Here is a 20,858-nt window from a genome sequence, read left to right on the forward strand (position 1 = left end):
GTCAACTGGCCGGTTTGCTGCCTTATCTGAATCCCAGCGCCTATACTATATAGGAGATCCAAAGTTCTATCAAACCTTTCCGATGAACCCTGCAGGGGCCTGCACAGACAAAGTCCCGTAACGAAAAGACCCCGGACTCTACAATGAGTCGATATGTTCGCTTCAGTCTGAACCTACTACATGTATGTACTTTTCCTTATTTTTGTCTCAGTATCAACAATCACGATGCTACCGCATTATCGCTAGATTTACATTTTACTATGGTTCCACCAATCGCGTTGCTCCATCAGCTCACGGTAAGCATCAAACTTCTTCCTGACAAAATTACGAGTCTTCTGCTTGGCGGCCAGAAGACGGGACTTCGTGTGTGCAGGAACCGAGCAAGATCCAATCGATAACGGGGTACCATGAACTCCGAAGGAGTAAACGCCTAAACGTTCGGATCTCAGAACCATGGGATGTGTGTCCATGTAACACACGTGCTGTGTCAAGTCCCGAACAAACGGTAAATTACATAAATTATTCCACTGGGTCTTTCAGGAATTCTGCAAGCTTCTCAAGCATGCACCCAGCGGCCAGGCCAGCTGTGCAAATGTACGCTGGTATGACGTTCGCGTCCTACAGGTATTACTCGGTTTGCTCCCATCATCCTCCTTACCCTTTCTTCCATTGACTCCCATTGATTCGGAGGACAATGTCGAAAAATGTCCCTTCTATAGCCGCCTCCTCTGTTCCTCTCTGCATCTCTAGTAAGAATTTCCTACTTGCCGTCTATTTCACCCTTGAACATTTTTCTTCTTAGGTATTGACATCCGCCTTGATGATACTTCAAAGAAGAAGGTCGATTTTGCCGAGTTGAAGCTTGATTCACAGCGACAGAAAATCCACCACAGTTCGGAACCAGGCAAAAACCTCAGTGCAAAGTTCGATCCCGCGATGTGAGCCCCATTTATATTTGTAGAAACTCGTTCAGAACATTGTAACACAGTGCGGTGACCACTGAGCAGGTTTCCTTATCTGTACACTGTTCCTATACTAGAATGGGCGTGTTTCCGTCGAAGACCGCCATCGATTTTTCATTAAACAGAAAAGACATCTTGGCCAAAACAGTGGATCCCAGCGGACAACGAGGTGAATCAATTCGCTTCCAGCTGTATCATGTTACATTTATGGTTTGATGCGATAGAGTATAGCACGTTTCAGCGGAAGATGTCAGTTGTCATTACTACGATACCGTCAGTATATTGGTCACTTATTTCAGCAGCAAACTGAATGTCCTTGTCCATATCGACCATGATTGTTGATATTAGGCAGCTGCAGTCGACCAGCAGCGATATTCTAGAGAATTGCCCGAGATTTCGGCTACTGGTGATAGGCAATGTCTGTCTCAGTTATTATCTTCAAGCATAAACGACTCACCCATCTACTTCGTAGGCTGGAGTCGGAAAGTCAACATTGATCCGGCAGGCATTCAAAGTAAACGAAGTAGTTGAGTCCATGAATTAGTTCCATGTCGGGACAGTTACTGACATTCACTATCCTTTACAGCATGTTGCTGAGTACGAGTCTGGTGAAGCGGATATCAACCAAGGAATTCACTGCGCCAGAAAATCAACGATTCGTCGTCCACGATAGTCGGGGGTTTGAAGCTGGCGATAGCGAAAATTTTGCGATTGCAAAAGACTTCATTAAGCGCCGACGCAACATGCCACTGCAGGATAAAATTCACGCGGTCTGGTATAGTCTTCTAGTTGCCGCCGTCACTCTACCATACTGACATTGCTGGAAGGCTTTGCATCCCGATACCTCTTGCCAATGCAGCCTTGTTTGAGGATGGAATAGAGGAATTCATCAATTTGAGGAAGGAAATACTAGGCGATAGTGCGCAGCGTTTTCATTTCGTTTCTCATAACTCATATTATACATATAGTTCCCATAATTGTCGTCTTCACCAAGTATGACACTCTTGTCAACGATTTGGAGCTCGAGGCCCGTATGTCAGGCGAACATGACGAAACCGCGCTCGAAGCGCGTAAAGTTGACAAATTGGATGAACTGTGTATCCAGCCACTTAAGGAAGTAGCCGGAAGCGACATTTTGCATACGACGGTTTCTAGTAAAGGGGTTTTACTTCTCTATTTTCCGATGCTGACATACTATCATAGCGGAGGAAGAGTACGAGAGCACCATAAGACAACTGATCAATCTTACAACCACGAGCGTTGAAAAATTTGTCGCCTCAGAAGCGGCATTAGCAATGATGATAGCCCAAGGGGCAGACATCGGTCTTAAAGTTAAGGCATCAATTCTGTACGACCACTGTTAATTTGGTAACGCCTTAATTTCACACTTTTACTCTCCACAGCATTGGCAAGAAAAGTTAGTCTTGTCACAGTCTTCGGCACCTTGTTGACTTCCGAATTTCTAGGATATTGGAGAGGTCTCGCTGCGAGCGTGAACTTCAAAGGCTTTACCATGTCGGACTGCTTGTCTGTGATTCACAAGGACATCATTGATGTTTGGAACTTCACCGACCCTCACTGTGTAAGATGTATATCCAATTTTAGTCACTGGCTGCTGACAAGTCTTTGCGAAGCACTTGGCCAGTGACCAGTTCAAAGGATTGATACTAAAAGATCTAGACAAAGCCGACGAACTTATGCCAAAAGATCCAGACATGGTCGACCTTCCGGGCAAAGCACAACCTTTGTGAGTTAGTTATTGTACTCCGAGACATTTTTGATTTACAGAAACAGTGAATTCGGTCTCGCGACGATTACAGCGATTTTGACATTGCTAGCTGGCGCGTTTCCACCGATTGTCGCAGGGGTGGCCCTGGTTGAATGGATTCACGATACCTATCAACATACGTAAGTGAATGTGTACTGTTTCCATCTGAAATGTGGTTTATAAGGTTACCGATCTATCTAGAAAGATTGTTTTACAGCGGATTATGACGTATATCGTGGATTTGACATGCGTCATGCAGATCTTGTTCCTGCTAGCACCGCCAGGGCCTATTTCTCGTCACATCATCAAGATTGCCACCAAAGCCTATGAGGGGGCGTGCAAAAATGAAGTCCACTTAGCAATCCAATCCTATTGTGTGTCTGCCATTCGTAGAGGAGAGGGTGATGCACTGGAGACGATTGTTAGGATGATCGAGGATCATTCTATCAAGGCTGACGAAGTTCGGGGCCTGAGGACACAGATGGGGGGGGCCGTGGATTCGAAAGCAGACGAAGAGTGGTAGACGATGCAGGTCTGCATACATGACAGGGGTGAACGATTATGATTTTTGAAGTGTACCCTATTCTCAACGTGTATAAGTATCTCATAATGTGTATGCATGTGTTTACATATTAAGGTCACCTGTCGATGTCGGTGTTATAAAGATCATTCCGGATGCAGGCGATGATTTTGTATTCATTGTGCAAACTCTCAGCGCAAACGCCACGTCCCGAACATATATACGATGGTGCCCGTGGTTACATAGTAAATGCCAGGTGACATAGCCCAATACTCACGCATTCGGTGTCTTATTCCTCGGGCCTTTGAGTCACTCGCTCATGACGTCCGACTCATCAAATGACCATCTTCATAAGCACCACGAGGATCTCCACACCGGTAGAGAGCAGCAGAGATGATTACTCGGTATTCAACATTGTCTCACAATTTTGTCGAAGTTTTTCAAAATGGTTCAAGCCATACGGTGGCCGCCACAGTCCTGAGTCACGCATTATGGCATAATTAAGGCTCGCACCGCAAGTTTTCAAACTCACTGTATTCTTACCAAAGCATATTACGTTGTACGTTCCAAGCACTGGGTCATGTACTTCATCACTTACACCACGACCATTCAACATGCTATATGATCTCAATACCATCGAAAGCGAAAGACACCAAGGAGCTTGCTTTGAACCAAGAAAGAGCCAGCCTGAACGACATCACTCATCATCACAGTAGGCACAAGGGAGTCAAAAGAGGGCCCAGTTAAACGGTGGCGCACAGAAGCGGATGCCATTGCGACTCTTGATGCTGCAAGAAGTTTGTCCATTCTGCTCATGAGTCAGTATTTGGGGCAGACTGTGTCGTAATCTAGTAAGATCCACGCCAACCCTCTACGTGTATGTTGGCCGGTACTACGTCTTCTTTGATACTTGACAGCCTATATATGCGCCGATTTATAAACGTTAGTCGGACTCTTCCGCGGAACAGTTGCAACTTCGTGTTTATGCGAGGGTATAGTCAGTGGGCTGGTGCAGGGAGATAGATAAGAGATAGACGCCGTGTGTAACTGTTGTGCATAAGCCGCAGCCCTTGCTTCGTGTTCGCTCGCTGGCATATCTCGCCTCATTCTGTACACAGTACAGCTTTCCCGATAAACAAAAGCACTCCTACTTCCGGACGCACATTAAGATTTCCCAATGGCAACCATTGATGCCCAGGACCTTGGAGAAAGAATTCGGCGCTTTCGAGTTCTGATTGTAGGGAGAAGAAACGCAGGCAAAACGACCATCCTTCAGAAGGTCTGCAACACCACCGATCAACCAGAAATTTACGATGCCAAAGGACACAAGGTGCGGATGATGATCTATGCTATGCACGCATTTATCGCTGATAAACTGTGGGCACTGGGTAGATAGATGCTGCTATCGTGAAAGCCTCGCTCAAGGTATGTGCATCATTTGCCCTGTGGGCATACATACGCTGACGAATGCTCAGCGTGGAAAGCACGACATCACGAACGAGATAGTGTTTAAAAGCACTCCCTGTTTCGTCTTTCACGACTCGTGCGGTTTCGAAGCGGGCGGTGAAGAACAGTTTGAGAAGATGAAGAAATTTGTCTCAGAACGCACACATGCGAACAAATTAGAGGAGCGGATACATGCTATCTGGTAAGTAACTCCCTTTTGACATTTCGCGCTTGTTGATTGCCATCAGGTATTGTATTCCAATGGGTGACGGGAGTCGACTATTCCAGCAATCAGAGGAGAAGTTCTTCTTACAGTGCGACACTGGGCGCGGTGAGTCTGCAACTTCATTGACATTTGCCGTGCTCGGACTAAATGATCGATCTTCAGTGCCCGTGGTTGTGGTGTTCACCAAGTTCGAAACTCTGAGTTCAGTCGCGTATGGTCAAATCAAGAAGCAGCTACAAGGGGTATCAACAGAAGAATGCTCAAAAAGGATTACCCAATGCGTCGAAGAGCTGTTCGCGAAAACAGGTGTCTTGAATAAGTTGCGCAAACCTGAAAACCGTGCCCGTTATAAGTCTTATGTACGCTTGGAGAGTAAGTGGTTCAGATTGACTTCTTCTCTGTGTTGATATATTAGAAACTATCCTAGATATGAACAAACCTCATACAGACTGCAGCGCTCTACTGGAATGCACTACTCTCACACTGGACAACGAAGAATTGCGGTTGTGCCTGCTGTTGACACAACAATCGAACCTGGAGCTGTGCATCAAGTGTGCCGTCGTGTGAGTCACGGATTTGCAAGTCACACATTTCTATTCTAACATCATCTAGAACACTGATCGACCGTACACAGAGTCAGCTATTCGGGCTACTTCGAAGCAATTACGATGACTATCAGTATGACATTGCTAAGTGGTTTGCACATATCAAAGTAAGTTGAAGATTGATTCAATCGGACAAAACCCTGGTAATGGTGCTCACAATGGTAAATATCGAATTGCTAAAATTGTAGACATTCTGAAATTTTGCTTGATTGTAGTTGTCCATTGATGACAGCTGGTAAGATTGCGGTTTACGACGTTTAAACAGCACGGACAACGCTGATGCCTTTCTACTGCTCGCTTGTTCACAGTGGGTAAGTGCCTTGGTGGTTTGTAGCCCTCGACTCATACTCATCATTCCTATGCCTCGCTGCTGCTCGCCCGTTGACAGCGGGTAAGTACCTTCGTATTTCTAGTCCTCCGCCCACGCTCATCATCCTCATGCCTCGTTGCTATTCTCCTGTTGACAGTGGGTAAGTACCTTGATGGTTTCTAGTCCACAATCCATGCTCATGATCCCCGTGCCTCGCTGTTTCCCGCCTATTGATAGTATGTAAGTGCCTTGATGGTTTCTTGTCCTCGACTCAAGCTCATCATCCCAATACCTCGCTGCTGCTCTCCTGTTGACAGACGGTAAGTACATTGATGGTTTCTACCCCTAGACTCATGCTCATGATTTTCATCCCACGCTGCTGCTGGTCTGTTGACAGGAGGTAAGTGCCTCGATGGTCTCTGGTCCTCGACTTATGCTCACATCCCCATGCCTCGCTGCTGTTCACCTTTTAACAGTGGGTAAGTGCCTTGATAGTTTCTAGTCCTCGACCAATGCTCATCATCCTCATACCTCGCTGCGTCTCGTCTGTTGACAGCGGGTAAGTGCCTCAATATCTTCTAGTCCTCGACCCATGCTCACTATCCCCTTACCTCGCTTCTGCTCACCCGCTCACAGCGCGTAAGTGCTTTGATAGTTTCTAGCTCTCGACCCATGCTCACGATCCCCATCCTTTGCTGTTACTCGCCTGCTGACAGCACGTAAGTGCCTTGATAGTTTCTGGTACTTGACCCATGCTCATCAGCCTCATACATTGCTGCTCCTGGCCTGTTGACAGTCGGTAAGTGCTTTGATGCCGTCCAGTCTTTGACCCATGCTCATTATCCCTATGTCTCGCTGCTACTCGCCCGTTGACAGTATGTAAGTGCCTCGATACTTTCTAGTCCTCAACTCATGCTGATGATCGCCCATTGACAGGACGTACGTGCCTTGATGTTTTCTAGTCTTCGACCCATGTTCATCATCCCCATACTACTACTCGCCTGTTTATAGCGCGTAAGTGCCTCGATAGTTTCTAGTTCTCGACCATGCTTATAATCCCCATGCCTCGCTGGCTCTCTCCTGTTGACAGTATGTAAGTGTCTTAATGAGTCCCGAACCCATGCTCATCAACCCCATGCCTTGCTGTTATTCGCCTCTCGACAGAAGGTAGGTGTCTTGATGGCCTCTAGTCCTCAACCAATGCTCATCACCCCCATGCCTTGCTGCTACTCGTATCTCGACAGTCGGTAAGTGCCTTGATAGTTTCTAGTTCTCTCGACCCATGCTCATGCCTTGCTGCTGCTCGCCCGCTCACAGCACGTAAGTGCCTTGTTGGTTTCTAGTCCTCGACCCATACTCATCAAACCCATGCCTCACTGCTGTTCGCCTGTCAACAGGATGTAAATGCCTTTATTTTTTCTCGTCCTTGACTCATACTTACGATCCTGATGCTTTGCCGCTGCTCGCCCGTTAATAGCAAGTGCGTACCTTTGATGGTTTCTCATTCTCAACCCATGCTGACAATCGTTGCTGCTCACCTGTTGACAGAAAGTACGTACCTTTGATGGTTTCTCATCCTCAATCAATGCTCACGATTGTTGCTGCTCACCTGTTGACAGGAGGTAAGTGCTGTTTGCAACTCATGTCGAACAGTCCTTAATTTCTGCTGTTTTTTTGGCAGGTGGTGGGTACCTTGATCATATCTGGTATTGAAATGATACTGAATAGTATAACGATGTTCACTCATTTTCGTAGCCTGATGTAAGCATCTTCCATTCTTATCAGACGACTCGAACCACCATTACTCATATAATGCATAGTTCGTTGAGTTTCCCTCGATAACTCATTTTCCATGTTCATTCATCTTACATATTTTTTTGTCCTGTGCAGAACGTGAGTTATTTGACCCTCATAATGTGAAGCATTAAGTGTGACTAATCATTTTGACTGGTTATTTCGTTTTATAGGATGTGAGTATGTTGCAATCGCTAAGGATTTTAGCCACATAATCCCTTGCATTCATCACGTGTTCACAGAATGTATGTTAATCACATTCTGTCTGATATGATAGTACTCACTAACAAACAATATTATTCAGCTCGTACGTCTATGGATTGCATATCTTCACCAATACATAGTGACACTCATCTGGTTCCAACCTCTGACAGTTTGTAAGTTGCCCTGAGCACTGGTTAATTACTCACAATCGTCATGTCAACCAAATAGAATGTAGGTCTCCGTTATCAATCGAATGTGAATTTGCATGATTTTGACATTCCTTTCCCGCAGGAGGCAAGTACTTTCCTCTGTGGAGTTGAATCTAATACCTACATTTTCAACCTGTGGCTAGATCGAAATCGAGCGAGATGACATCATCCGCGTCCTTCGGCCTTTGGTAGGTTGTTTTTCTCCCGCATTGATTCTCAGCACTGTGACATTGTGCAACAGGTTGCGAAGCAATCACTGTCCACTGCTGCTGTGAGCAGAAACATCCAGGTTGGCCTTGGTAAGTTTCTCGCCCCATGACCAGTTGTAGTCTTAATGACAGGAAGCAGCTACTATTATCGTCCTCGAATACTCCGCCTTTCTCCCGAACAACACGAAGGACTTGAGGCCCATCGAGTTTGCCGTGGACTACTACCTGAAATCTCCGACGGCTGTCGTAGTGGAGAAAGGAGCAGAAGAGATTTCTCGTGGAGGCTACGATAGAGAGGAACTGGGAAAGAAGATTCTTGAGTTCATTCTTGAAAATCGCTTGTGTACGTCCCTTGCCTGGCTGTGAATTTCGATATCGAAACTTACCGACAGCCTGCAGCAAAGGATTCGACAAAAAAAGTAGATGACGCTTAAGCCAAGTTTCGTGTTTTTCGATACGGCTTTCCCATGCTATTTGTTGTGTACAATACAAAGCACGCCTGTTTCCTTGTTTCTGATGCTCTTTCTGATGCTATGTACTATACTCGGCACGCACGTTTAGATTGCTGAGTGCTGTAGACTGTATCATGTTTCAACACCCATTTTTGGATTTCATCACATCGACGATGTTCTGTTTTGTGCTAGGGAGACTTGAGGTTGTGTTGGTGAAATGATCGCTGTTGATTCTTATTTTTAATTATGAGAAATCGAGAATTGGCTCAGTATACCAATGCTTTAATGCTGAAGCAGATGGACATGACGACTGACAACATTGTCGATGCTTATCGGAAACCTTCCCGTCCTAATTATCTGAATTAGCTGAATTTTTCATAATATGTCTAATTAATTATATTATGTAATTACTGATAAGTAGTAATGCCATGGCTCGTGCATTAGTAGAGTTCGAAGTGGAAATCCCTAATCTTCCAATTACATTTTGATTCTCAAAGCACAACTCCGATACTGACAATGTGTGGGATCTCGATCAGTGGCTAAGTATCAGACAGGAAAGGAAGTTCTGCTTAGCCTCATGCCTGCAAGCTGATTGGAGTTTGCCACCCACGGGGCAGGCAGGAACTTAAGTTTATGATCGTGAGTCAGTGATACACGCCGCTGCAACCCGTTCTAACCGGTAATTATGTACTGAATTCGATGCCTATAATGCACACCTTAGTAGGCGGCAAAGCACAAACTTGTCTTGGCTGTGACCATCGACGTCCTCTACCACTACCATCAGTGAATTGAGGAGTCCTTGATAGTGACCACGGCCTCCCTCAACGCCATGACTGGAAAGATCGCCCTGAGTAGTGTTTCTCTCATCTTTGCGTACATTATCTTGTGTTTGTTCTTCATCTTCAAACTGATCACAATGCAATCCTTTATCACAGCTGTGGAACAGCTCTGTTTTCTGATGGTAAGCAGGTACAACATCTGACTCTTAACGTGAATCTGATAATCATTAACAGGTTATGCCAACAATGTCATTGGTCCTGGTGGGTGATGCATTCAACTTGATAAGCCCCGTTTCACTTAAAATCCGACTGTTTTGCAGTCAATACTCGTGAGCGATTTTTTCGATGAAATTTACTCAAGGTTCAATGTGAATTATAGTTCTAAAACGCATATACGGCACTGGTTCCGACGGCATCACTACGAACTACAGCACCACACTCTCTAGTGTCGCCTTCGCAGGTGCGTACCTGAGTCTCCTTCGTTGATATGTAATTCAATCGTCCCAGGCACCGTGGTGGGTATGTTTACCTTTGGCTACCTCTCCGACAAAGCTGGACGCAAATTCGGTATGGTAAGTAGATATCAATTCCAATCGATCAACCCACAAGTCATACTTTTGAAACAGATGTCCGCAACTGGGATCGTTGCAGTATTTTCTGGTCTCTCATCTGCTTCGTCTGGTGCTAACAATAGCCTTGACGGTATGCTCGCTATGCTTATTGCATGTCGGTAAGTACACTGCACCGGTCCGAGATCATCTCTGCCTGCTCATCAGCTCTAACACAGCTTCCTTCTTGGGATTGGCATTGGTGCTGAATACCCTTGCGGTTCCGTGTCCGCATCTGAACAGTCGGAGGAAGAGGGCATTGCTAAGAATTCGCAACACCAGTGGCTTTGTGCTAGCAACGAGTGAGCCGATGTGATGAACCTCTATTACCAATAATCTAAAACACGCTGCCTAGACACCATGATTGATTTTGGTTTTGTTATTGGAGCATTCGTACCATTGGTACTTTACTGGATGTCCGGCCGCCATTCACTTTCACAGTCTTGTAATCCATGTCTAACAGTTGCTTTTCAGATTCGGAGACAATCACCTTCGAGCCATCTGGCGCCTCTCGCTTGGGCTTGGTATAGGTTCCTGCTACTGGTGTCTTTCTTTGGCGGCTACGCATGGAGGAGCCTAATCGCTACAAGCGCGATTCGATGAAGCATGTCCGTATTCCATACCGACTAGTCATTAAAAGATACTGGCGTGGCCTGCTTGGCATCTCGCTAGCATGGTTCATCTATGACTTTATCACGTATGTCAACGACCGCTTCCAGTGCACTCTGACTAGTCACTCACATACCTTCAGATACCCAGTGTGTTATCAGGCACCTACAGGATACATTATCACTGATCTTTTCTGTAGTTCAGTACTTTATTCATCCACAATCACTGATACGTATGCATTTACATTTGTTTTCTCGAGTAGAACTTAACCGTCTTGCCAGCGTTACCGGCGGCAAGTTCATCTCCTCACCGTCGTCTTTGGTTGGTCTGTTGTGATCAAGTAAGCTTCACCCGTTCGTGGTTCATGCTCTTATTTACATGGTTTCACAGCCTGTTCTACATTCCAGGTGAGTCTATTAGACGACGATGAACTGTCACGAGCTCACATTCTGTCCGCAGGCACCGTTATAGGTGCCTTCTTCGTTGATCTCATGGGTCCAAAGGCCATCATGGTGGGTGGTAATAAGCAGATGTGAAGTGCCTTTTCTGAATCCCATGTTAGATCACTGGCCTTCTCGCACAAGCGGTCATTGGATTTATCATGAGTGGTCTTTATACACAGCTGTCACAACACGTTGCCGCTTTTGCTGTAGGTATCTATGTAACACATATCATCGATACTGAATGGTTCATTAGGTGGTGTACGGCATCTTCCTGAGCTTCGGCGAGTTTGGTGCGTGGAAGTTGCGCAATCACTCCCCGTCTTTTGAACTCTGTTTGCCTAGGTCCCGGAAACTGCGTTGGTGTAGTGGCTGCAAAGTCCTGGGCCTACTGCTGTGCGTGGACAGTATTACGGTGTTGCAGCTGCTACTGGAAAAATTGGCGCATTCATTGGAACTTGGGGTACGTGTCATACAGTCCTTGTACGAAGGGTGGACTAAGTTTGTTTGTCCGTCCAGTGTTCCCTGTGATGATCAACGATTTTGGTGGCTCAGGTTCAGCTAAAGGGAACACTGGCCCCTTCTTTGTTGCCAGCGGTCTTGCCATCCTAAGCGCAATCATTGTATACTTTCTTGTGACGCCTTTGGACCACGATGGTATGAAGGAAGAAGATGCCAAGGTGCGCAATTATCAGATTGTCCCCCATTACCCACGACGTTTATACACCTACAACATAGTTCCGAGAATACCTCGAAGCGCACGGTTTTGATACCTCACGTATGGGTCTCCCTAAAACTGAAACCGTGTCATATGCGGAAGGCAAAGAGGCGGGTTTAGCGGTCAAGGACACTGACTCAGCGACCAAAGTTTAGTCGTGCTGCAAGCGGATGAGCCTGATTATGATTTACGTTTGTGTACCATGATGTTTCCTTGCTCACTTGTATGAATACCTTCTGAATAACTCAAGATGAATAGTCTTCAGAGATCCAGACCGATGTCATATTTTGGTGAGGGAAACCATTCTTGTTGAAGCGATGGCTCACCTTTTACGACCCCTGCTTGTTATCTAATAGTGCGGATAATGAAGCTTCTACATAAAGGACTCAGATGTATTGAGTATTTCATAGTAACCGGACGTGTCACTTGACAAAAGTTGCAACGCAAAGTGCAACGGGCAGAAGGAAGTCAGACACGGTTTTGGAGATCTCTCAGTCATGGGGAGAGGTAGGTATTATATCTAGCCCTCAACGCTTTGTATCCAACACCCAGTCGTTTGGGTGTTCCATGCCTACAGTCGACATACGACCTTGAACAGATGGATGACTCGGTTGATGATGCGTATGAGTCACAGACGCAGGATGTAAAGAGAATACTGGTAGCCGAACGTTGAACAATGAGCATGCAGAACTGTTGATAACTCATCAATCAATCACTCCACACTGGCATAGGGATAGTAAACGGGATGACGTTCCAGACATTCTTCAAACCAGTCATTATTGCAGAAATTGTGTCCGGGTAAAATACTCTATACCGATTTGATGCAACGATTGCATTTGGGCCCATATTGACGTCAGCATATTGGGTATCCTCCGACTGCTCAACCCCAATGCTCCCAGCAGTCCTCCAAACATTACCAATAGTCGCTTTCCACAGTCGTACACGACCATCATTCCCAGCAGAAGACAGGACAGTCCTGAGAGAATGCGTGTCAACTATGTAACTTACGATACCTGGAGACAAAAACAAACCCAGTGATGTTCCACTCAACACGGCCAACCGCCGATCTGCACGCATCCAATCAGTGACAAAGCCATAAGGGAGTGCGTATCACACGTACTTGTGGTGATCGAAATCTGCTACTACATTTGCAGACCATTGAGGATCGCCCCCTTCTCCATCGACGTCAGCTTCTTCCTCCGCAGGCTTAACTCGCCATATCCTAACATGTCCATCACGACCTCCAGTAGCTATAAGGTGACACGATCGCCCACACGAAGGCGCCCACGCCACCGACGTGATCGCAAATGGTGTTGGAGTATCTCCGTCGCTTGCAAGCAAGGTTCCTGCCTCAGTGGGCAAACCCACTGGCGAAGGAGATGGGTCCAAAGTAATAGGTCGACGAGAGGGAGATAATTGTATAATCTGTGACTCAAAGTGAGCAATGCCACAAAAATGAAGCGTGATAATACTTTGATAGCGCCGGATACCCCACAGCCAGCCGCGATGATCTCCCCCCGATACCTATCTTTACACCATGATATGCACCGCCCTCCATCAGCCTCTCGATTCCCCATTCCGGGTCGTCCCTGAGTGGCGGGGTTTTGCGATTGTTGCAGGGCTTGAGCCACCAGGGTTGCAGAAGCACCCTCAAGAGTTGCGCTTGTTTGCGTTGGCGTCGCAAACGCCACGGAGTACGATGAGGACAGTGATGCAGATGGGAGCGTTGAGACATCGACTTCTTCTGAAAGCTGCCATGTGGCTAGCGATGATTGTTCCAAGCACTCGTAGATGCGAACGTGATTATCGGAAGAGACGGTTGCCTTGCAGAAGCTCTCATAAATCTCTAAATGAGACGAGCGCCTGACGTACCAACTTCAACCCAAAATGATGAGGGGCAAATTCGACCGCGCGGACAGTGCCTCTTGCATCAACCAATACAGCCCTTTCCACCCATCTTGAGGAACCACATGAAGCAGCCTGAGGAGACCCGGCACCAGCACCATTCGTTTGGGAATCTGTTGTTGATGCAAAGCTAGTTTGCTCCCAAATCTTGACTGTACGATCGAAAGAGGCGGATGCGAGTATGGTCCCAAATTCTGGGTGGACCCAGCTTAGTTTGGAGACGGTAGCATCGTGAGCCTGGCATTAATTGGTTGATAAGCGCAAAAACGCGTCTTTCAACATGCTCACCTTCCAGTCATCTTCGACGTTCCAATTTCCATTACTCTCCTCTACTTGTCAAATTTTGATTATTTGACGTCAGCTCGTAGAAACACGTATATGCAGTAAGAGATTAACGTACCTCTGGCTCATGATCCCCATCCCTCGCTGCTACTCGCCTGTTGACAGGTGGTATGTGTCTCGATGATATCTTTCATGAAATGATACTGAACAGTATAATAAGGATCACTCATTTTCATAGCCTAATGTAAGCATTTTCTATTCTATCAGATGAATCGACTCATCATCACTCATCATGCATAGTTCGTTGAGTGTCCATCCTTGATGATATTTTCCATGTTCATTCATCTTGCATATTTCTTGCCCTGTGCAGAATGTGAGTCATTTGATTCTTACAACGCGAAGCATCGAATGTATCGATCGTTTTGATTCTTTCACCATAGGATGTGAATATTTTTTCAATCGCCAAGGGTTCTTCCAGCCACATAATACCTTGTATTCACCATGTGTTCGCAGAATGTGTGTTAATCATGTCCCGTTTGAAATGATAATACTCCACTGACAAACAATCTTATTTAGCTCGTGCGTCCATGGATGGTATTCACCATTACATAGTGATGCTCATCTGGTTCCAACCCCTGACAGTTTGTAAGTTATCTGAGCACAGCGGTCATGGTCTACAATCTGGTGGTTAATCATTCACAACTGTCTCGTCAACCAAATAGAACGTGCGTCCCTGTTATTAATCAAATATTAATTTGCTACCTCATGCTTCTGACATTCCTTTCCCGCAGGAGGCAAGTACTTTTACTATGTGGAGTTGATTCTGACACCCATACTTTCAACCTTTGGCTAGGCCGGTGTCGAGCGAGATGACATTATCCGTGTCCTTCAACCTTTGGTAGGTCGTTTTTCCTCCATATTGATTCTCAGCACTGTAAGAGTGCAACAGGCTCCGAAAGTTTCAATGTTCGCGAATCAAATAATCCAGACTGGCATTGGTTAGTTCCTCACCGCATGCCAAGTAATAGTCTTGATGACATGATGCAGCTACTATTATCGTCCTCGAGTACTCCGCCTTTCTGCCGAAGGACATGAAGTCATGGAAGCGCGTCGAGCCTGCTGTGGACTACTACCTGAAATCTCCGACGGCTGTCGCAGTGGAGAAAGGAGCGAAAGAGATTTGTCGTCAAGGCTACGACTGGGAGGAAATGGGGAAGAAGATTCTTGAGTTCATTCTTGAAAATCGCTTGTGTACGTCCTTCGCTTGGTTGTGAACCTAGAAGTCGAAGCTTACTGACAGCCTGCAGCAAAGGACTTGACCGAAAAGAAGTAGATGATGCTCGAGCCAAGTTTTCTGTTTTTCGATGCATACTATGCGCTCGTATTTTGTACGATACCAAGCACGCTAGTTTCAACTCCTCAGCGGTGCATGCTGTGCTGTTTGCTTGTTTCTGATGCTCTTCCTCATGCTATGATGTACTATGCTTGGCACTCCAGTTTCAATTGCTGAGCGCTGCAGATCGTATTGAGTTTCAACGTTCAACACCCGTTTTTCGTATTTCATTATATCGCGTTCTGTTTTGTGCTATGTAGATTTAGGCTTACGCTCGTCAAATAATTGCTGTTCACTCTTATTTTCAATCAAGAAACTTCGAGAACTGGCTCGGTATGCTTTAATGCTGAAACGGACGGGCATGCCGACTGACAACACTGTCAGTGTTCGTCGGGACAACACACAGCCTTGTACATCAAAGTCTGGTAGACTGCAGTAGATTGAGAACAGAAAAATCATCCAGGAGGGTATCACAGCACTGTATTATTGTCTCGTAGTTTCTCGATGAAGGGGAAGATATCGGATAGAGAACCAAGATGATAGGAAATCACGCAGGCGTATCGAGTCATTGACAGGGTCGTGAAGCGTAGATATGCTGTGGACACAACAAGGTAACGCTTGAATAAGTTGAAGTCGGATGGGAAAGGTACTAGGCAATAGAGGCTAGATACGAGTAATTGTGAAGATGAGAAACATTCTCATGACAAGGGACGCACCATCAAGTGTACTACGTCTGCTCTGCGCGGTTCCTACCGAGTCCATCCTTCCATACGTCATCAAGGGTGAAGGTGTTCCGACACCTTTGTTTGCGACTCCAAAAAGACGTATTCAGCCATCGGGTCAGGACAGATGGTGGTGTCGCTGAAGACCATACGGATGAATTTTCAATTTTGATATGTTGACAGGCATGATAGGTGTCTTAGCGCTTGAGGTTGCATGGCAGGTGTGGTCACTGGTCCACCTTCGGGATGTAAATTATTGAACGACATCTGGTAGAGTGAAAACGGATACTAGTGCAGTCACTGCTTGTAGGCGACCAAGCATGTCACTGAGCAAACTTTGTGCATTTAGATAGCCTGATCAACACGAGGTCAGTGCCAGAACGGTGACAGCCAACAGTGCTGGATTCGCTGGACGCTATCATGAGATGTCTCAGAGTTACCAAGTGATCGATTGATTCACAGGTACAGATCGCGCCGGTTCCCGACTCCGCCTAAACTTCCTCTTCGCGTTTCCTGTCAATGTCATTTTTCAAAAGTACTCGTTAGCGCTCAGCACTCCATACTTAATTTGCAAAATGTCAAGCTTCAAGACCTGCGACATTATCCTACTAGGGACCAACCCATTGCCCTGAGATGTCTTACTCTGTAAAAAACGGTCCCACTCGTGCACTTCTCTGACGGTCTGACCGTACGTGACGCCAATTCCCCTCAACTATGTACGGTTCGCTTTTGAACCTCCCATTGTTCGTTCCTTAATATTCAATCCTTGATGTTTCCAATGATCACTAGCACGCCGTTGTGTATTGTCGCTATTGTATTCTACACTGCTTACTCGTAGGCTCTTTGTTCTGTTTTTCTGTGTGCATTGGCTTATCCTTTCCCGCAGTGTGCGATATTCGTCTGCAAAGTCCCGTGCCCATCATAAGCATATCGGACAAGTATTGTTGTCCACCGCATGCGGTTGCACACCCACCTCAAATCACCCGGCTTATTATGGTTGACTTTATTACCCCGAAATACCATCTGTTGTGCTTCGATTCCCTGAAAACTCATTCTTGGCTTCCGTGATCTTTGGTTGAGCACCGTGGCCGTTGTTGTTCGTACACTTAACCGTTTACAGGTTGTGTGTGGTCGACGGAGAGTCGATTGTGGTAACTCACAACGAGGTATCCGTGTCATCGTCTCTTGTCTTTCAAGCATCCAATTATACACTGCTGTGCTGCATCGGTTGGTTTCTGACCGATGTTCTGATGTGGTGACATCTGTTATTGCATTCATGGATCATTTCTCTGCTAGTTTCCAGCACTACCCTGCAGTAATTGCAGAACACTTGAGTGGTTTGGTGCACCCCTTCTCTACGTTTCCTCTCTCCGGTAGTAGCATTCGCCGCACGAAAGACGCTGATGTTGGCGATCTTGCAGCATTTTCTCGACTTTCGTGAGCGATTTGGCGCTTTGTCGGTTGATGCTATTTTGTAACAGTTGATTGACGTTCCTGTGTCCCCAGACCGCGCGCAGCCTGTTGTCGATGTTGTGTGCGCATCCCATTGTATGGTGCTGAAGTTGCGCTCCGTCTGCCCGCTCGGCCGCCCTATGCTTTTCTTCCATGTATGGATAGCAAGACTCGTTGGTCCACTCTTAGTCTTGGTGCTTTAGTCCGCTGCCTGTGTGGCCTTTCTATTGACTTGTCATCTGAGGCTATCAAACGTTTACAAGCACAAAGGTCGTCCCGTCCTAGTACCAAGACCGGTAATGGATTGGTGTTTCACATTCGGTAACCCCTTTTGTTTCTGCAGTCAACCGGCTCACAAATCATCAGCAGGTTTATTGCAGACAGAACCCTCCCCCGCTTATCGTGGGAGTCGGAATATGTTTGTTGGCGGAGCAGGTTCTGCCATGACACATTCATGGATCCGAGGCCGGTACCTAGGCCTCACGGGCTATTTAGCGTGAATTAGACGGTCCGAACTTTAAACTCGTAACCAGTCTTACTACATTTCCGAGATGTTAGGTGCTTAACTTAGTAACGTACTGTAATCTCCAAAATATAAATAGGAGAAAAATCAAAGTGAGAATGCTCAACTTGCAAAGATGCAAACATCTCTTGGTGGCCGCGATGCTACAATGTCGCCACATCATAATAGTCACGAACTCCTTATGGGAGCCTAGGTTCGCAGACATTGATTCCTATGAATCAGACAACCCAAATTTCTCGCAGTATATCTCATAGGGCATATCTTAGCACAAATATACAGAACCAATCGAGTAACTGGATAGCGGGTAAATAACGATGCCTGTCAATACAGATCATGACTTGAAGCAGCTGGAGCGCAAGATCAGGTACAAATGGAGGTGTTGCAGTTACAAATGGAATTAACCTAAGGGTCAATACGATCTGACATTGAACTGGCATAACACATGTGTCGGATAATGGAACAAGATGCGACTGAGCGGAAGGAAGTCAGCCATAGTTCTCCCCAGTTGTGGGGAGAAGTAGGTATCTGGTCCCTCGATGTTTTGTGTCCAACATCCAATCGTTTGGGTGTTCGATGCCTGCAGTTGATGTATTACCTTGATCAGATTGAGAATTGTGTGGCTTGGTTGATAGCCGGTGCGCATCACAGACACAGGATGTAGTAAAAAGAATACTGGTAGCTGAACAATGAGCATGCAGAACTATCGACAAATCATCAATCAATCACTTCACACTGGCATGGGGATAGTAAAGGGGGTGACGTTCCAGACGTTCCTCAAACCCGGTCATTACGACAGATAGTGTCTAGGTAAAATACTCTACGCCCTCATGCTACGGTTACAACGAACTTATTAGTTCTGGGCGACATGGCCATCGAGACCAAGAGCGTGTCATTCCAGCTGGTACCGCTGTAGGAAGGCACCTGAGAAAGCACATAGTTTGTGGCGAAGGAGCCAGCCGCCCACCCAATGTAGCCGAGGATAACTACAAATAAGACATGTCGATTTGTGTCAGGGCACAGTAAGGTGTGAAACACGTACCATCAGATTGAGACGCCTGATAGCTGATCGCCTGCGATAGGTAGTTAATGCAAGATTCTACGTTCCCACCGCCAGTCTCCGAATTAAGGGCCTGCCGACCGTTTGCACGGAGCCAGGTGGCCAGAGGGGTCCACGTGTCATCGATGCCGTTAGTCACGCACTCAGCGTTGGTGCCACTGAGGGATATTAGCAGAGGCATAGACAAGGGAGTTACATCACTGACGAGCCATCATAGTCGAGGTACTTGTGGACGTCCATAATGAGGTTGGTAAATGTGCCGTCAGGGTTCTTCACCTCGTCAAGGGCATCAGCAGAACCACTGGATACGAAAGTCTTCGCAGAAGCATAGTTTGTCCCAGGGAGGAGAATCATCTGAGTGCTAGGCGCCAGCTTCCCTGAACACAGAATATTAATTAAGATACTTCGCAGAAATAGTCGAACATGCTGACCGAATGGCTGTAACCGCACTCTAGTTCCCAAGAAATCTCAGTATCATCTTAAACCTGCGAACAAGGAGCACATACCTGAACTGTAATCGTAAAAGCATGTCGTCAGAGGTGAGAAATCAAAAAAAAAAACAAGAGATATCATACCGGACTCTGCCCAAGCGCTGATATTCTAGGTTTCAGCAATCTCAGCATGGTCCCTCGAAGATTTTTTCGAGCGACTCACCGGGATATCATGAGGTTCGTTCATACTGATTGTCAATAAGTCAGTAGTCCCTACTTGCAATGGCCATCACATACACCCCAAAGATGACTTTCGTCTCGTTTTTCCAGTACGAGGCAATATTAGACCAGAGCTCAGCGAAGACTTCGTTGCTTGGACCGCCTTGTCCGATAACCTATTATCAGATTGAGCATTGTCGACGACGACAGAAATACGGTCACTGACCTGCCCATTGTACCTGGCGTAATTGTGGATATCAATCAAACAGTAAGCACCAGTGCTCAGACAGTCGGACACCAGCGTGTTATAGTTGGCAAACTGAGTCTCATCCAAGACGCCAGTCATCTGGTCATTGGTGAGATACTGCCAACCAACAGGGAGACGGAACACATTGTAGCCGTCATCGAAAAAATGTTGCATTTGGCCCGCGCCATCAATACCTAACGGGTATGTTAGAGTTATGAGAAAGCACTTTGAAATGAACCATACCGGATAATTGGAAAATAGGGGGAACAGCGCCTGAAGCACTACAAGTGCCATCTGTGCCACAACCGAAGTCTGGAACAGGAGTCCAGGCATGACAAGTAACTGTGGTAGTATTGCACTCACCAAAGCCTGCAATATTCACACCTGCGAACTGGAGCGGCGCAGATGTCTGGGCGTTAACGAGGACTGTTGTGGTGCTGAGAACGGCAGCGACAAAGGAATGTAAAAAATTGATGGCCATTTCACGCGAAAAGAATAGGGGATCCAGATCCAGTGAGTGTTCATCCGATAATATGGTTGTCTTTATGTATGAATTAAAACATTAATTATGGCGTACAGTTTTGCCAGGAACAGATACGCATGGTGTATTCTCAGCCGTGACCGAAGTTCGCGCGAGTTCTGCATGAAACTATGCAATATTGAGCTGACCCTAGCAATGCTATCATGGTGACAGGATCTCCAGATCACGAAGATACTGAGTTGATCCTATGAGACCCTATGGTGATGAGAAGAGTCATCTCTAAAGCATGAAAATATGCTGACCCCATGGTAATGAGAAGACTCATCTCTAAGACCCTGAATAATGAC

At 46.3% G+C, this 20,858-nt stretch overlaps 6 protein-coding genes across 6 annotated transcripts; 4 read left to right on the forward strand and 2 right to left on the reverse strand.

Moving 5' to 3' along the window:
- Positions 1–1,549: 1,549 nt before the first annotated feature.
- Positions 1,550–3,364, forward strand: F5891DRAFT_1143484 (uncharacterized protein; the record flags this gene model as incomplete). Its single annotated transcript, XM_041364956.1, has 9 exons — positions 1,550–1,737; positions 1,790–1,881; positions 1,931–2,116; positions 2,166–2,310; positions 2,366–2,379; positions 2,429–2,544; positions 2,597–2,680; positions 2,734–2,870; positions 2,932–3,364. 9 exons carry the CDS (start codon positions 1,550–1,552, stop codon positions 3,251–3,253), a joined length of 1,284 nt encoding a protein of 427 aa, XP_041228059.1. The 3' UTR covers positions 3,254–3,364.
- Positions 3,365–4,245: 881 nt separating this feature from the next.
- On the forward strand, positions 4,246–5,734 carry F5891DRAFT_164749 (uncharacterized protein). Its single transcript, XM_041370746.1, has 7 exons — positions 4,246–4,580; positions 4,643–4,675; positions 4,726–4,898; positions 4,945–5,027; positions 5,085–5,294; positions 5,350–5,485; positions 5,535–5,734. The coding sequence occupies exons 1-7, from the start codon at positions 4,428–4,430 to the stop codon at positions 5,641–5,643; spliced, it is 897 nt and encodes a 298-aa protein (XP_041228060.1). The 5' UTR covers positions 4,246–4,427; the 3' UTR covers positions 5,644–5,734.
- Positions 5,735–9,534: 3,800 nt separating this feature from the next.
- On the forward strand, positions 9,535–12,014 carry F5891DRAFT_1127710 (major facilitator superfamily domain-containing protein; the record flags this gene model as incomplete). Its single annotated transcript, XM_041364207.1, has 18 exons — positions 9,535–9,578; positions 9,641–9,666; positions 9,719–9,745; positions 9,805–9,813; positions 9,864–9,944; positions 9,992–10,056; positions 10,111–10,214; positions 10,272–10,381; positions 10,448–10,494; positions 10,623–10,824; positions 10,999–11,041; positions 11,092–11,108; positions 11,161–11,213; positions 11,264–11,350; positions 11,398–11,486; positions 11,522–11,604; positions 11,661–11,821; positions 11,880–12,014. The coding sequence occupies 18 exons, from the start codon at positions 9,535–9,537 to the stop codon at positions 12,012–12,014; spliced, it is 1,383 nt and encodes a 460-aa protein (XP_041228061.1).
- A 553-nt stretch (positions 12,015–12,567) lies between these two features.
- Positions 12,568–14,175, reverse strand: F5891DRAFT_1277146 (WD40-repeat-containing domain protein; the record flags this gene model as incomplete). Its single annotated transcript, XM_041370256.1, has 7 exons — positions 12,568–12,835; positions 12,891–12,926; positions 12,980–13,284; positions 13,332–13,682; positions 13,732–14,001; positions 14,053–14,093; positions 14,139–14,175. The coding sequence occupies 7 exons, from the start codon at positions 14,173–14,175 to the stop codon at positions 12,568–12,570; spliced, it is 1,308 nt and encodes a 435-aa protein (XP_041228062.1).
- On the forward strand, positions 14,117–15,044 carry F5891DRAFT_1024336 (uncharacterized protein). The gene is made up of 6 exons (XM_041361318.1): positions 14,117–14,214; positions 14,267–14,290; positions 14,383–14,391; positions 14,487–14,562; positions 14,689–14,944; positions 14,996–15,044. Exons 4-5 carry the CDS (start codon positions 14,548–14,550, stop codon positions 14,917–14,919), a joined length of 246 nt encoding a protein of 81 aa, XP_041228063.1. The 5' UTR covers positions 14,117–14,214; positions 14,267–14,290; positions 14,383–14,391; positions 14,487–14,547; the 3' UTR covers positions 14,920–14,944; positions 14,996–15,044.
- A 3,857-nt stretch (positions 15,045–18,901) lies between these two features.
- F5891DRAFT_1186614 (glycoside hydrolase family 5 protein) lies at positions 18,902–20,511 on the reverse strand (the record flags this gene model as incomplete). The annotated part of the gene is made up of 11 exons (XM_041366723.1): positions 18,902–19,059; positions 19,116–19,291; positions 19,339–19,510; positions 19,565–19,584; positions 19,627–19,639; positions 19,709–19,733; positions 19,788–19,812; positions 19,862–19,959; positions 20,010–20,224; positions 20,274–20,342; positions 20,394–20,511. The coding sequence occupies 11 exons, from the start codon at positions 20,509–20,511 to the stop codon at positions 18,902–18,904; spliced, it is 1,089 nt and encodes a 362-aa protein (XP_041228064.1).
- Between the last annotated feature and the right edge of the window lie 347 nt (positions 20,512–20,858).

This window comes from Suillus fuscotomentosus (genome assembly GCF_016647785.1).
Source record: "Suillus fuscotomentosus strain FC203 chromosome Unknown F5891scaffold_17, whole genome shotgun sequence".
Classification (NCBI taxonomy): Eukaryota; Fungi; Basidiomycota; class Agaricomycetes; order Boletales; family Suillaceae; genus Suillus; species Suillus fuscotomentosus.

Excerpts from the sequence above, each read along its gene's own strand:
- F5891DRAFT_164749 (XM_041370746.1), top strand. The coding sequence starts at position 4,428 with ATGGCAACCATTGATGCCCAGGACCTTGGAGAAAGAATTCGGCGCTTT. Across the intron at positions 4,581-4,642 it reads ACGATGCCAAAGGACACAAG|ATAGATGCTGCTATCGTGAA; the intron begins GTGCGGATGATG and ends GGCACTGGGTAG. Across the intron at positions 5,295-5,349 it reads GTCTTATGTACGCTTGGAGA|ATATGAACAAACCTCATACA; the intron begins GTAAGTGGTTCA and ends AAACTATCCTAG.